At 38.9% G+C, this 13,472-nt stretch overlaps 3 protein-coding genes and 2 long non-coding RNA genes across 7 annotated transcripts in view; 3 read left to right on the top strand and 2 right to left on the bottom strand.

The window, feature by feature from the left end:
• The window catches only part of LOC123878323 (zinc finger protein 2 homolog), a 364,832-nt gene that overhangs the window by 201,609 nt on the left and 149,751 nt on the right, over window positions 1-13,472 (top strand). The gene's annotated exons all lie outside the window — the stretch shown is intronic.
• Window positions 1-13,472, bottom strand: part of LOC123878314 (zinc finger protein 436-like) — a 382,404-nt gene that overhangs the window by 148,650 nt on the left and 220,282 nt on the right. The window lies entirely within an intron of this gene.
• Window positions 187-11,119, top strand: LOC123878365 (dnaJ homolog subfamily B member 14). The gene is made up of 6 exons (XM_045925561.1): window positions 187-726; window positions 7,267-7,376; window positions 8,162-8,333; window positions 8,775-8,983; window positions 9,179-9,266; window positions 10,154-11,119. The coding sequence occupies exons 1-6, from the start codon at window positions 390-392 to the stop codon at window positions 10,300-10,302; spliced, it is 1,065 nt and encodes a 354-aa protein (XP_045781517.1). The 5' UTR covers window positions 187-389; the 3' UTR covers window positions 10,303-11,119.
• On the bottom strand, window positions 1,388-6,811 carry LOC123878405. The gene is made up of 2 exons (XR_006798820.1): window positions 6,698-6,811; window positions 1,388-1,548 (listed from the first exon to the last, which is right to left on the bottom strand). It is a non-coding gene; the product is annotated as an uncharacterized LOC123878405 (long non-coding RNA).
• LOC123878407 lies at window positions 12,878-13,465 on the top strand. Its single transcript, XR_006798822.1, has 2 exons — window positions 12,878-12,947; window positions 13,096-13,465. It is a non-coding gene; the product is annotated as an uncharacterized LOC123878407 (long non-coding RNA).

Genomic DNA, 13,472 nt, shown 5'->3' on the forward strand with positions numbered 1-13,472 from the left:
AGGGAAAATTAAATGAATAAGTAGTAAAAAAGAAAATGTTTTCATATTCATTATAAAGGTTTCCTACCTATAGTCATTTTGATATTTATATATAAATTGCATTAAAATATCTACACGTTAATTACAGAAAATACAATGTGGGAAATGAAGAAATAGGGACTTTTATTCATAATTATTGGCAACTCTGCAATAACAATGACATATAATTTCCATCAATTTCCATATTTATTGATCAATGTCCGACGTCCATCGTAATCGTAAATAATGATTGAATAATTACAATAAACGTGGCCAATTTGCCCTAATTAGATTTGTGTGTTGCACCAGACGATTCCCGAACTCGTCTGGCTTGTGTAGCTTTAACTTACAGTGTTAGATAACCCTCCAAAATGACGATCGAAGGGAATAAAGACGAAGCGGAAAAATGCATAGAAGTTGCGCAAAACGCGCTTGCAGCAGGAAATCTCGAGAAGGCCGAGCGTTTTCTGCTCAAAGCGGAACGATTATACCCTACTGCTCGTGCTAAAGAGCTTTTGACGAGGGTAAGAGCTGGAGCATCCGGTCAATCGACGAAACATAACACTCCTCCAGGAACTCCAAGTTCTGAAGATGTACGACGTAGAAAAAACGTAAACCACCAGCCTACCCAAAGAGAATATACTACAGAGCAGTTGGAAGCCGTACGGAGGGTCAAAACTAAGTGCAAAGATTACTATGAGGTTTTATGTAAGTACAAAAATAGATTTTTATTGAACCAAGGACGTTTGAGTTGACTATCGTGTTAAATTACAATTAACTTTCATACCACTTTCGGTTGCGTGATGAAACAGCTTTGCAGTGTTTTGAAATGTTTTTTTAGCATATTTCTTTTGTTTGAAATGTTCAGGGTTAGGGTTTAAATCTATTTATAGTTATAAAAACACAGATTCTGCTAGGATATAATTTTTACTTGTTAAATTTTTCTGTTGCTGTTATTTTTAATTTATGACACCTTAAAGGTCATATCAGATTGTTTATTCAAGTGATTAATTTTGTTTACCACATGATTCATTTTTAGGGTTCCCCAACAGACAGACTTAAAGACAAAGGAATGATCCTATAAGGGTTCCTTTTGAGGTACAGAACCCTAAATATATGGCCAGATATGTCACATATCCCATTTATGTTCCATCTTGGGTCATATTATCACCTTTCATCTTGTGTGTTTGTGGCCAAGCGTGTGCCAATAGTGAATTTAAATAAACATATTTGGATACTTGCAATAATTTTGTGACCATAAATGATCAGGAGGTGAACTTTGAGAAGATTGGTTACAAGATAGATTGGTTTCTCTGCCTTTTTCTCTCAGATTGACACTCACTAATAAATTAATTCAATTCAATTTTAATTTATGGCGTGGAGCTGCACCAGGTGGGCGCGATTTACTTCGCCAATATCGTGTGGGATTGAAGAGACACGAGAACGGTTGGTGATAGCTGAGACTTTCGGGTAATTTTATAAGTGGCAGGTTTTTTCAGAATATGTTAATTTATAGGGTTAGTTTCTAGCCTGGAACGACACAATATATAAAATACACACTATATTACATGGAGTTATAATTACAACTTAATATTATTATATTTAACATATTTACATAAAAATTTACAATATGGATTAAACACAGACATTAACAAACACTCAACATTTACTGGACGCGGGAATTTTGATGGAAGAACATCATAGAGAGGATGAAGGAGTTTAGGACAAGAAAAGAATATGTGAGAAACAGTACCTTCGTCTAAGCCACATTCACACAGGGAGTGATCTCTAACTCTGATCTTGCACAGGTGGACAGGTGTGCAGGAATGACCAAGGCGTAAGCGACAAATCGTAGAGGTAACCCACCTATCTGCATGTCTATGAGAGAAGAACCATGGGCGTCTTGGAATATCTGGTTGCACTGAGGCATAGAATTTTCCTTTAACCGCTTTTGATTCAATCCAGTATGAGTTCCAGGACTTGTCCAGATAAGTTTTTGACAATGCACCTAGATCTTGGGAATTATTTTTAAAATGTTCATGGGAACCCATTTGTATCGCAGCTTTAGCACATGAGTCTGCTGTTTCATTTCCTACAATGCCAGAGTGACTTGGGACCCAAACAAGTGTCAAATCTAATCCGTTTTGATGACAGGAGAACAAAGCCTCCCTGACCTCTAGAATAATGGGAAATCTTGATTTACTCCGGAATGGGTTTTCCTTGATAGATAATAAGCAGCTAAGGGAGTCAGTAAAAATAACAGTTTGTTTCATGTTATGGGAGCGGGTAAACAGGATTGCTTCTAATAAGGCAACGGCCTCCCCTGTGAACACCGAGGACTCAGGAGGACATTTAAACTGTAAAATGATTTTAAACCTGGGAACCCAGCAGGCTGCACCGACACAACTTTCTGGAGACATCTTTGAAGCATCAGTGTAGATAAGAAGGTGATTTGACCAATTTTGATGAACTAAGCTTTGAAATTTTGAATTAGTATCAGGGGCTCCTTTGACCAAACCAAGATCAGTAACCACAGAGGGATTGAAAATCAGGGCTTTATATGCTGTGGAGAATAGAGGATTCTTTGGTAAAGATAACAAGGGATGAGGGAGATTGGTAAATTTACGGAAACTATCCAATAGATAAGAAGAAGGATTGCGTGGGCTAAGGACTTGCGACAACTGTTCTAATTTGGTCCACAGTGGGTGAGAGGAAAGCTGTAACATTTTGCTGACAAAGCGGTCACATAGGTATTGACGTCGGAGATGTAAAGGAGGATCAACACATTCAACTTGTAGAGCGTTAGTGGGGGAAGACTTCATTGCACCCAGGATGATTCTGAGGCAACGATATTGAATTTTATTTAACTTCTCAGATACAGTTTTATTTAAGGGGTCTAAAACAAATGAGCAGTAATCAATGTGGCTACGAACTAAAGCATTATATAAGAGTTTCAGTGAGTAGGCATGAGCACCCCACCAAACTCCCGCTACTGCACGTAGAACATTGATGCCCTTTTCACATTTATTGGTTATATATTCAGTATGAGCCAATCCGTTCAGTCTGTAATCGAGAATAATACCAAGGAACTTTGCCGTATCTACTAAGTTGATGGGTTGATCCTCATAACAAAAGCTAAAGTTAGGGATAGACCGCTTCCTCGTAAACACGACTGCCTGGCATTTAGCCACTGACAAAGATAGGCCATGGTCAGAGAGCCACTGCCCTAGATAATACAAAGCAGAGTTAAGACATTGGGATATTTCCTCTACAGATCCTGAGCTATGATAGAGGACAATATCGTCAGCATACTGCAGGATGTTACAAAAGTTATTTACAGACAGTTCTAGATCTTGAGTATATATGCTGTACAGCAGAGGACTTAGAACAGAGCCTTGGGGAAGACCTTTCCAGACTAGTCTGGGGGGAAGAGTGGATGACTGGTGTTTTACCACAACTGACCTGCCAGAAAGCAGGTTACATATGAAATGTATTATCCTCGGTGGTACACTCAGCTGGTGCAGCTTTTGCCTGAGCGACGGAAGAAGTACATTGTCATATGCAGAAGCTATATCAAGAAAAACACCCACAAGGTATTCACCCTTACCAAAGGCAGTCCGAATGTCTGTAGTGAGTATACTGAGACTGTCTGCAGTACTGAGACCCTTGCGGAAACCAAACTGCGAAGGGGCCAGTACTCCTCTGCTTTCCATTATCCACTCTAATCGGTTTTTAAGGAGAATCTCCGTAACTTTTGCTAGGGTGGACGACAGTGCAATAGGTCGGTATGAATTTGGATGTGATGCTATTTTCCCAGGTTTGAGGAGGGGGATAACTATTTGAGACTTCCAGGAATCTGGGATTATTCCTTTTTCGAAAAAACTATTAATCAAATTTAGAAAACAATTTTTAGATTTATTATTTAAATTTACCAAAAAAGAGTAGGGCACACCATCTTCCTCAGGGGTTGAATCTTTCAGACCACTGAGAGCAATCTGAAGCTCTGAAAAGGAAAAGGGGGCATCCATTTCGCCCATAATGGGTGCTGGTGTAGAAACTGGAAAATCGTCCTGATGGGGAACATACGGGGGAGCGAGTTTGTCAGCAAAAATGCTAAGCCATTCAGATGGATTGTTGGAGCTAGGATCACAGTGGTTGAGGGTTCTGCGGAATCTTCTTATGTTTTGCCAAACAATTGAAGAAGGAGATCTAGGGCTAAGTGATTCACAGAACTTAGTCCAGCCAAACTTTTTCTTTTTTGACACCATTCTTTTTGTTTTAGCGTCAATATGTTTGTATTTAATAAAATTCTCTTCTGTCATATGAGCGGTGTACTCTTTCTCTGCTGCCACCCTCTGGTTAAACAAATCTTTGCATTCCCCATCCTACCAGGGAGGGGAAGGCAAATGATTTGAAACAGAAAGATTTTTACGAGGAATATTGGAGTCGGCCGAAGAAATAAGAGATTTGACAAAGAGATCATAGTAAATCAAGAGGTTTCCATCACACGAAAGGTCAGGTAGAGAGTCCATCAAGTCATCTACAGTTTGAGCATAGCGAGACCAATCTACTTTCTGTAATTTATATTTTAGCAAAGGTTCAGGGTTGGAGGTAGGGATTGATCTATTGTTTAGAGTTAAGATGATTGGGAAGTGATCGCTACCATAGGTACTGGGAAGAGTTTGCCAGGATAGCTGAGATGCAAGGGAAGTCGAAGAAAGAGATAGATCTACTGCTGATTTTGGGTTCTGATTGGGATAAACTCTACGAGTCGGAGAGCCATCATTCAGGATACAAAGGTTCATATCCTCAAAGATGTCAATCAACAATGAAGCGAATCCGTCACAGTTATAACACCCCCACAAAGTATGGTGGGCGTTAAAATCACCCATAATAACAGTTGGACTGGGAAGAGAAGCAAGGATAGTTTCAATTTCTGGAATCAGGGATGGGTTTGGGTGAGGGATATATAAAGAGAGGAAGGAAATATTTACAGCTCTCACAGCAACAGCATTAATCTGATTACTGTGAGGGGGGATAGGAAGAGAAGAAAAGGAAAGATTGTGCCGAATGAATATGGCACTACCTGCATAGCCGTCATCCCTGTCATCCCGCAGACAAAAGAAACCAGGAATCCGAAATCGGGCTCCAGGCCTCAGCCATGTCTCCGAGATGGCAATTATGACGGGTCTATGCAAATTAATTAAGGAAATAAGGTCTTGTTTTCTAGGTCTGATGCTTTTACAGTTCCATTGTAGTAGAGCTGTTGGGGCCGTTATTTAAAATTTTGAAAAGACGGGAAAGGTTTTGGGCAACGTTGGGCGGTAGTGGGAGTTCGCTGCATGGAGCAACGATGCTCAGGAGCAAAGCGGAAAGGTTTTCTAACATTTTCCCTTGGGAAGGAGGGAAGTCGGGTTGACTGTTGCCAAGAGCACAGCCATTGGGTTGGGAAGAGGGTGGGTTGTTAATAACAGCTTCGTGAGCCTGTTTATCATAACCCTTTGGTAAGGGAGCACGGGGGCGAGGAGAACGGATAATTGTTTCCCGATAAGATTTTTTGGGAGTGGTACTAGGACGAGATGAGTTTGATGGATGAGAGGAGTTAACAGGACGTGGAGAAAATGTAGGAGAGGAGAACAACTCCCTTGTCATCTCAGCATATGACCTGCGGACTGGGGGAAACCGAGAAGATGCTTCAGCGTATGATACATTGTCCTGAGCCATAACCGATTTAATGCTTTGTTGTCGTGAAAACTCCGGGCAGTCCTTACTTGATGCAAAGTGGCTACCTGAACAATGCAAGCAGGTAGCATTTGCTAGTAAAACATCGCAAGTATCTCCTGTGTGGGGCTGGGCGCACCTGTAGCACCTGGGCTTGGACCTACACTGTGTCTTAATGTGACCAAAACGGCAACAGTTAAGGCACTGAATTGTGGGATATTTGTATGTTTCCACAGGGAGCGATGTGTAAAAAGAGAAAATTCGGGTCGGGAGCGTCTGGCCTCTAAAAGTTACAACTACCGACTGGGTGGGCACCCATTCAGTAATGCCTTCGTTGATGGTCTTTCGGTTGAGACGACGGGCTTTCAGGATCTCTCCACAGCCAGCCGGCAGAACAACAGAGTCGACAAATTCCTGCATTGACCAATCTACTGGGACGCCACGTACTAAACCCATCCTAGTTATATTATATGTGGGAATAATTGCCTTGTATTTTGAGAGTGGGAGTATAGGGCTGACCAAAAAGTCGTTAGCTGCTTGGGCAGTACTAAACTCCACGCTAATTTTATTGCGTCCCACGCTCTTTACACCATCATTGATAATATTTGTGAATTTGTTAGTATGCAAAAACTGACCGAATTTAAGCGCACGGATAGTTACCCCTGCGGATGGGTCTGCGACGTCTCTCGAGACGTGAACAATGAAGGGACCTTTGTCGTCTCTTAAATAACTTTTAGGGCCTTCGGCGAAGGAAGGGTGAGTAAACAATGTTTGTATGGATGGTTGGGTTGAATTTATGCCCTGTTTTTTACTGCTATCTGCAGCAGGCTCATCTGTTACGACGGGCCGCTTCCGGGAGGAAGCCGCCTGTCGAGACGCGTTACACGCATCTTTGTTTGGTGACCCATCAGGGTCTGGGGGCTCCGGAGGGGGGTCCACCTCCATTCTCAACACTCACAGTTAGTTCCACCACCAAAAAACACTAGTAAAACACAAAAACCGGCTACTTTTAACAAAAAAAAACACTCCGAGAAAGCACCGCACGTGCGTCAGCAAACGCCAACACAGACGAAGTCCCTAATAAATTAAAACCTGTAGTCTACTTCCTGTTGACTTAGAATCATGATTTGGCAAGATTCAATAAGCAAGGTCTCATGGCACAAGTAACAAATGTAAATTAAAAATTTATAACACCCCCAACAAGTGTAGGTTATAGTAACTTGAAAAGAGCGGATAACTTTCAAACGGCTGAACCGATTTTCTTAGCTTATAGCTAAGAAAACTCTGGATCAAACCATTTTTCAAACAAAAAAAAATCAAAATCAGTTCATTAGTTTAGGAGCCACAGACAGATCAAACTTATAACACCCCTCTTTTTGGGTCAGGAGTTAAAAAAAAACTGAAAATCCTTAATTCGTAGTTATATCACTAAAAAACTTACATTTGTAATTAGATAAGCAACAAAATAATTACACATAAATTTTCAACAATGTACAATATGAAAATTAACCATCCCTTAACAAACAGGCGTGACCAAAGAAGCAACAGACTCGGACATCAAGAAAGCATACAAGAAGTTAGCCCTCCAGCTACATCCTGACAAAAACCATGCACCCGGAGCTGCTGAGGCCTTCAAGGTATGGTATTTTTTTTTTTTTTTTGAAAAGGCACACAGAACAAGTTGTATTCAGACATTTTATTGTTACAACTTGTTTTGTGTAAATAGGTTGTAACTATAAAATGTCTAAATAAAAGAAAGAAACACTAACAAAAAAAACTAAATTAAAATCGGTTCATTAGTTTAGGAGCTACGATGCCACAGACAGATACACAGATACACATGTCAAACTTATAACACCCCTCTTTTTGGGTCGGGGGTTAATAAATATGTACATCAATAAAAATGACATAGAATTTGTAAAATGTAGGCTTAAAAAATTTACAATACATAATTTAAGGTATTGATTTACACACACAACAAATGAAATCATCATCATCATCATCATACTTTATTTCACGACAGGTCGAGATGGCAATGGAACCCTTATAGGGTCACTTTGTTGTCTGTCTGTCTGTTGTGTCTGTCAAGAAACCTATAGGGTACTTCCCGTTGACCTAGAATCATATAATTTGCCAGGGAGCTACGGTCTTACAAGTAAAGGAAAATTCCGAAAACCCTGAATTTGTGGTTACATCATTTAAAAAAATTAAAATGTGTTTTAATTTTCAAAGTAAGATAACTATACCAAGTGGGGTATCATATGAAAGGGCTGTACCTGTACGTTCTAAAACAGATTTTTATTTATTTTTATGTTAAATAGTTTATGATTTTTCTGTCTGACTCGCACTTGGCCGGTTTTTACCTTTACTAAAGACGCTTCACTTCAAAATTACACCTCCCATGGATCTTTCGTTTACCCAGGCTGTGGGCAACGCGGCGGCGATACTCACGGACCCGGAGAAACGCAAGCAATACGACCTGCGCGGCGAGGAGCCGCAGCACCCTACACACACGCACCACCAGTTCTACGCGCGCGGGTTCGAATCTGACTTGACGGCTGAGGAACTCTTCAACATGTTCTTTGGAGGCACTGGTGAGTTACATATCTCTCTCTCTCTCTCTCTCCCTCTCTCCCCCTCTTTCTCTCTCTCCTTCTTGCTCTGTCACTCTCTCCCTCTATACAGAGGACTCTCTCTCTACTTGTCAATTCTCAAATCATCAGTTCTTCTCGTACGTTTGAATCCGTTATCTGACCTCACAACTAGTAAACTCTCTAACATGTTCTATGGAGGATAAGTGACATCTCTCTCTGTCTCCATGGGCGTGAGAGGGACCCAGCACTACTCACGGACCTAGAGAAACGCTAGCAATGCGACCTGCACGGGTTAAAGCCGCAGCACCCTACACACACGCATCGCCAACCCTGAACTGGTTTTTCAAGCATAATTTTGTTTATCTTCTTAATTTAGTTTTTTAAATTCTTTAAAAACCTCACCTCGCTCATAGTTACCAATTATTTAATTTTTTTTTTCAGCGTTCCCTGGTGGCGGTCCAACAGTATACACGCGGCGTCGCGCACGCGAGCCCGAGCCACGAGACAACAACGCTGGTCTCATGCAAATGTTGCCAGTGCTTGTGCTAGTGCTACTGTCCATGATGTCCGGCTTCTTCATCAGCGAGCCAGTGTACAGCCTGACTCCCACACCCAAGTACCCGGTGCCCAGAGAGACTGTCAACTTGAAGGTGAGTGATCACCATCAAGTCTATCTATCCCACCACATTCATCTATAGACATTCTACATCAACTCCCACTAAAAAAGGATTTTCAGAAATTCTACCAAAGCAAACCAGACAGAGTTACTGGACTCTTACCATATTATTTTTTACTCTATTAATATTAATATTACATATTGTTACTTTTTTATTTTTTTGTTTCAGGTGCCGTACTATGTGAAGGAAAACTTCCACACTGACTACCAAGGCTCGCTGCGACGACTCGAAATGGCAATCGAGGAGGAGTATATAGGTAACACTGTCTCTTGTGCGTTGTATTCACCATTGCTGAGAGTCATGACCCCTTTCTATTACAAACAGTTTATGAAAATTCAACCCTATCGGGGTAACAAGATAAAGTTGAAAACTAAAACCCGACTATGATTGTCTTAATAGACGTTGAAATATTATAGTAAAATTGTTTTTCTGTATATTTGGTTTATTTTAATGTTGTAGTTCATTTATATTATGAAATCAGAATTTTCTCCTCTTTCATATGACAACCCCACTCGATACAATTGCACAAAAAATTTTGGAGACCCCCACTTTTTTTCATGTAACATCCGTTAGTTAAATTTACATACATACATACATAGACTGCTAAAATCATAACCCTTCCGTTAGGCTTTGCCGTAGTCGGGTAAAAATAGGGGTTTGACATTTGTGTGGTCCAAGCAGATAAGATCGCCGGCATGAGCTAGTTTGTTTCATATAGGACAACTGGTGCCACTTAGGTATGATATGTTGAGACTATGGATGTTATGAAGATAACAATCCGAAACCATCTGATACTTCCGAAATAAAAATCTATCTGTAACCCGATAACAAAAATCTATACATATAATAAAATTGTAGAAAAGTGGTGTCTGTACAATGGAAATATATAAAAAAAAAGTAGCAGGGGTTGTTATTGTATCGATGCCGAACCCGAAATTGTAATTAATTTTTTTTTTGTCTGTTTGTCTGTGTGTTTGTGCACGCTAATATCAGAAACGGCTTATTCGATTTAGATACGGTTTTCACTAATATATTGTAGTAAGCTTCACTTAACATTTAGTGTTTATTTCATGTCAATCGGTTCATAAATAAAAAAGCTATGTCAATTTAAAGAATCAAAAAAAAAAACTCTTATTTTTCCAGTGGGTCTCCGTCACGCGTGTCAGCGCGAGCGCAACTATCGCGACAGTGTCGCGTGGAAGGCGCGCAACTTTGGCGACCCGCGACACCACGCCGACGCGCAGCGCCTGCGCATGCCGTCCTGCGAGAAGCTGCAGCAGTACCAGCGATAGACTTGATTAAATACCACCTTCCTGTGCTTTCGTTTCCTTTCCCATCCTTAAATCCATGATCTATTACGATGTAAACGTTAATAATTTATACTACGCTATTACAATCCATACCGTTCGATTATAATTCACACCACTCGATTATAATCCAAACTGTTCGATTATAATTCACACCACTCAATTATAATCCGTACCACTCGATTATATTCCATTCTATCCGATTATATCCCATACCACACGATTGTAATCATATATATCACTCGATTATTATCCATCCCACGCCAATTATAAACCACACTATCCGATTATAATCTAAAACATACGATAATGTTTCATTCCAATTTATAAAAATCTAGACCAAGCGATAATAATATTTTTACTAGATAAAAATGCCCCAAGCCGTCTTGTGAAAAGCTACTGCAGTACTAACGAAGACCTAATTAAAAACTACCTTCCTGTGCTTTCGTTTCCTTTCCCATCCTTAAATCCATGATATATAACGATGTAAACGTTAATAATAATTCATACTACGCCATTATAATCCATACCGCTCGATTATAATTCACACCACTCGATTATAATCTGTACTACTCGGTTATATTCCATACTATCCAATTATAATCCAAACCACACGATTATAATCCACGATAGATTAAAAAATCCTAAAAATTATACACTTCGTATAAAACAATACCACATTCCATTTATAATGCATCCAAAGTAACAATGGGAACGCCATATTTGCTCATCAACTGGCATATGGTTAGCAAGATAAGTCTTTACATATAAAACATTTATGAATATTCAGGTAGGTACAGCGTATTCTGGTGACTGACAAAAAAACCAGTCAGTTATTTTAATTTTCGCAAGTTCGCTACGTTTCCGCTTGGAGCGCTAGTGGTAAATGTATGAACGAACTTCATCTTTAAAACAAGACCATTAAGGTCCATTTTTCTTTAACACTTTAGTGTTTGAATTTTATGAACTTTGATGAAGACGATGACTGCTCTTTAGAATTATGAAGATCTACATTCACATTCAGATTAAATAATTTTCATCCAATACTAAGAAACATTATTTTGTAAATATAATATTATGTATATATTTTTCTGCTAACCATAGGTATCTAATCCGATTATATGATTTATATTCACAGCTATAACGTTACAAATCACAATATGGCGGACACGGGTTCCCTTTCTTAGTTTGTACGCGTTATATCCTAGACTACCCAAGAATTTATTGTCTATTACAACCCAAATTAAAAATATAGATTTTGATTCAGAAAAAAATTAGCTTAAAAGTAACTAAAATAGTTGACTTTAGCAACGAAAATACATAATGTAATATTGCTAATTCTATTAGTAAGAAATTACTATAATATAGATCGGTCAAAGTCTGAAAATATTGCTGTCCCTTTCTATAAGGAATAGTGTGTAAAGGACGAGGATTTAGAGAATTAGAGGAAATTTAGAAAATTTATGGAACCGAATTAGCACCAGTTGTAACTTGTAGTGAAATATTTGTAGAGTATCTAGATAAATATCACATTTAGCTTTTGACACGTTAATAATGTTTATGCTGCTTATGAGTAGAAATCTAAAAAAAACGATAATTTAATCGATTTCAAGTATTTTTAGTTTTTGTTTCTATAATGCTCCCCGTATTTAACAGACTCAAAAACATTAGAACTCAGAGCCGTGAGAAAGTTAAAAAAAAATGGGTAACGATTTTTTTTCCTGAATACTGCTCTGAATTCTAGTTATTCAGAAAAAGTCAGCTTTATAAATAAGCATAGCTTAGAAGTAAATAGGTAAAACTACTTATATATTGTATCTTTTAAATAATTTTATGTTGAGCATTTTTGTTAATGTATAAGGAATTATACAGTACCTACTACCACTTTTATAAATCGTGTCTTGAAAGAATGTACACCACTGAAATACAGACCTTATTGCTTGACGTTAAGGTTTTAAACACAAGAACAACAGAGACTCGTGCTTTCTCGCTCATAATTCGCGCGACAAAACGGCGCGTAGGCAACAACCAATAGCGGACGGACGCGCGCTATGATTGGCTGAGACATTTGCGCGCCATTCGAAAATAAGATTTCTGCGCAAGTACATCGGCGTAACTTATATAAAATGATAGTACTGTACCCCAAAATGTAAAAACCTCCGCTGGTGTGCATTACGCCTTACATTTGATATCTATCAGTTAACATTAACCGAAAGGATTTGGGAGCCAAGAAAGGAACACAAGACTAAGTAAAACGACAAAAAGTTCGTTGCAAACTTTAAATAGTTGAATATTTCTAATGAACAAGACTATAACTACATTTATTTATTTGTTTGTTGTTTAATCCATACTACATATTAATTATAAATGCGAAAGTGGGTCTGTCTGTCTGCCTGCTACATTTTCACGGCCCAACAGTGTAACCGATTCTGACGAAATTTGGTAGTTACTTAGCTTACATCCCGGGGACGGACATAGGCTACTTTTTATCCCGGAAAATCAATGAGGAAAACCAAAAAACGGGATTCCTAAATACCCCATTCCGCTTAATCGATTTGTATGAAATTTGGAACCGAGGTAGCTTGCGTCCCTGTAATTGACATAGGCATTTTATCCCGGAAAATCAAACAGTCCCCAGGGGATCTTTAAAACCCTAAATCCACGCGGACGAGTCGCGGGCAGCCTCTAGTCACTGGACGGATTTGGCTGAAAGGAATGGAGATAGATAATATTCAGGATTAGCACATAGGCTACTTTTTATCCCGGACAATTAAAGAGTTCCCACGGGATTTCGAAGAACCTAAATCCACGCGGACGAAGTCGCGGGCATCATCTAGTCATTTATATAGATTTGAAGTAATGGACTATTATTTTATGGTATTGGTAGACCTATAATTTAATTTTCGTTAAGGAAACGGGCTATAATATCATATATTGTTATACACAAAACTATAGTTAAAAACTTATTTAATTTAACAAAATGATGTTCTCTTAACTAAGTAAATGAACAAAAACAGTGCTAACTTTTTCATACTGATTCTCTGCAGAAATGCTCTTTAGACCTAAAAGTTCGAGTTCATAGTTTTGTGTAGAACATTCGGTTATTGATTTAAACTGATGTTATAAATAAAGTTATTTATTCCTGAAATGTTTTT

The sequence above is a fragment of the Maniola jurtina genome, chromosome 26, assembly GCF_905333055.1.
Source record: "Maniola jurtina chromosome 26, ilManJurt1.1, whole genome shotgun sequence".
Classification (NCBI taxonomy): Eukaryota; Metazoa; Arthropoda; class Insecta; order Lepidoptera; family Nymphalidae; genus Maniola; species Maniola jurtina.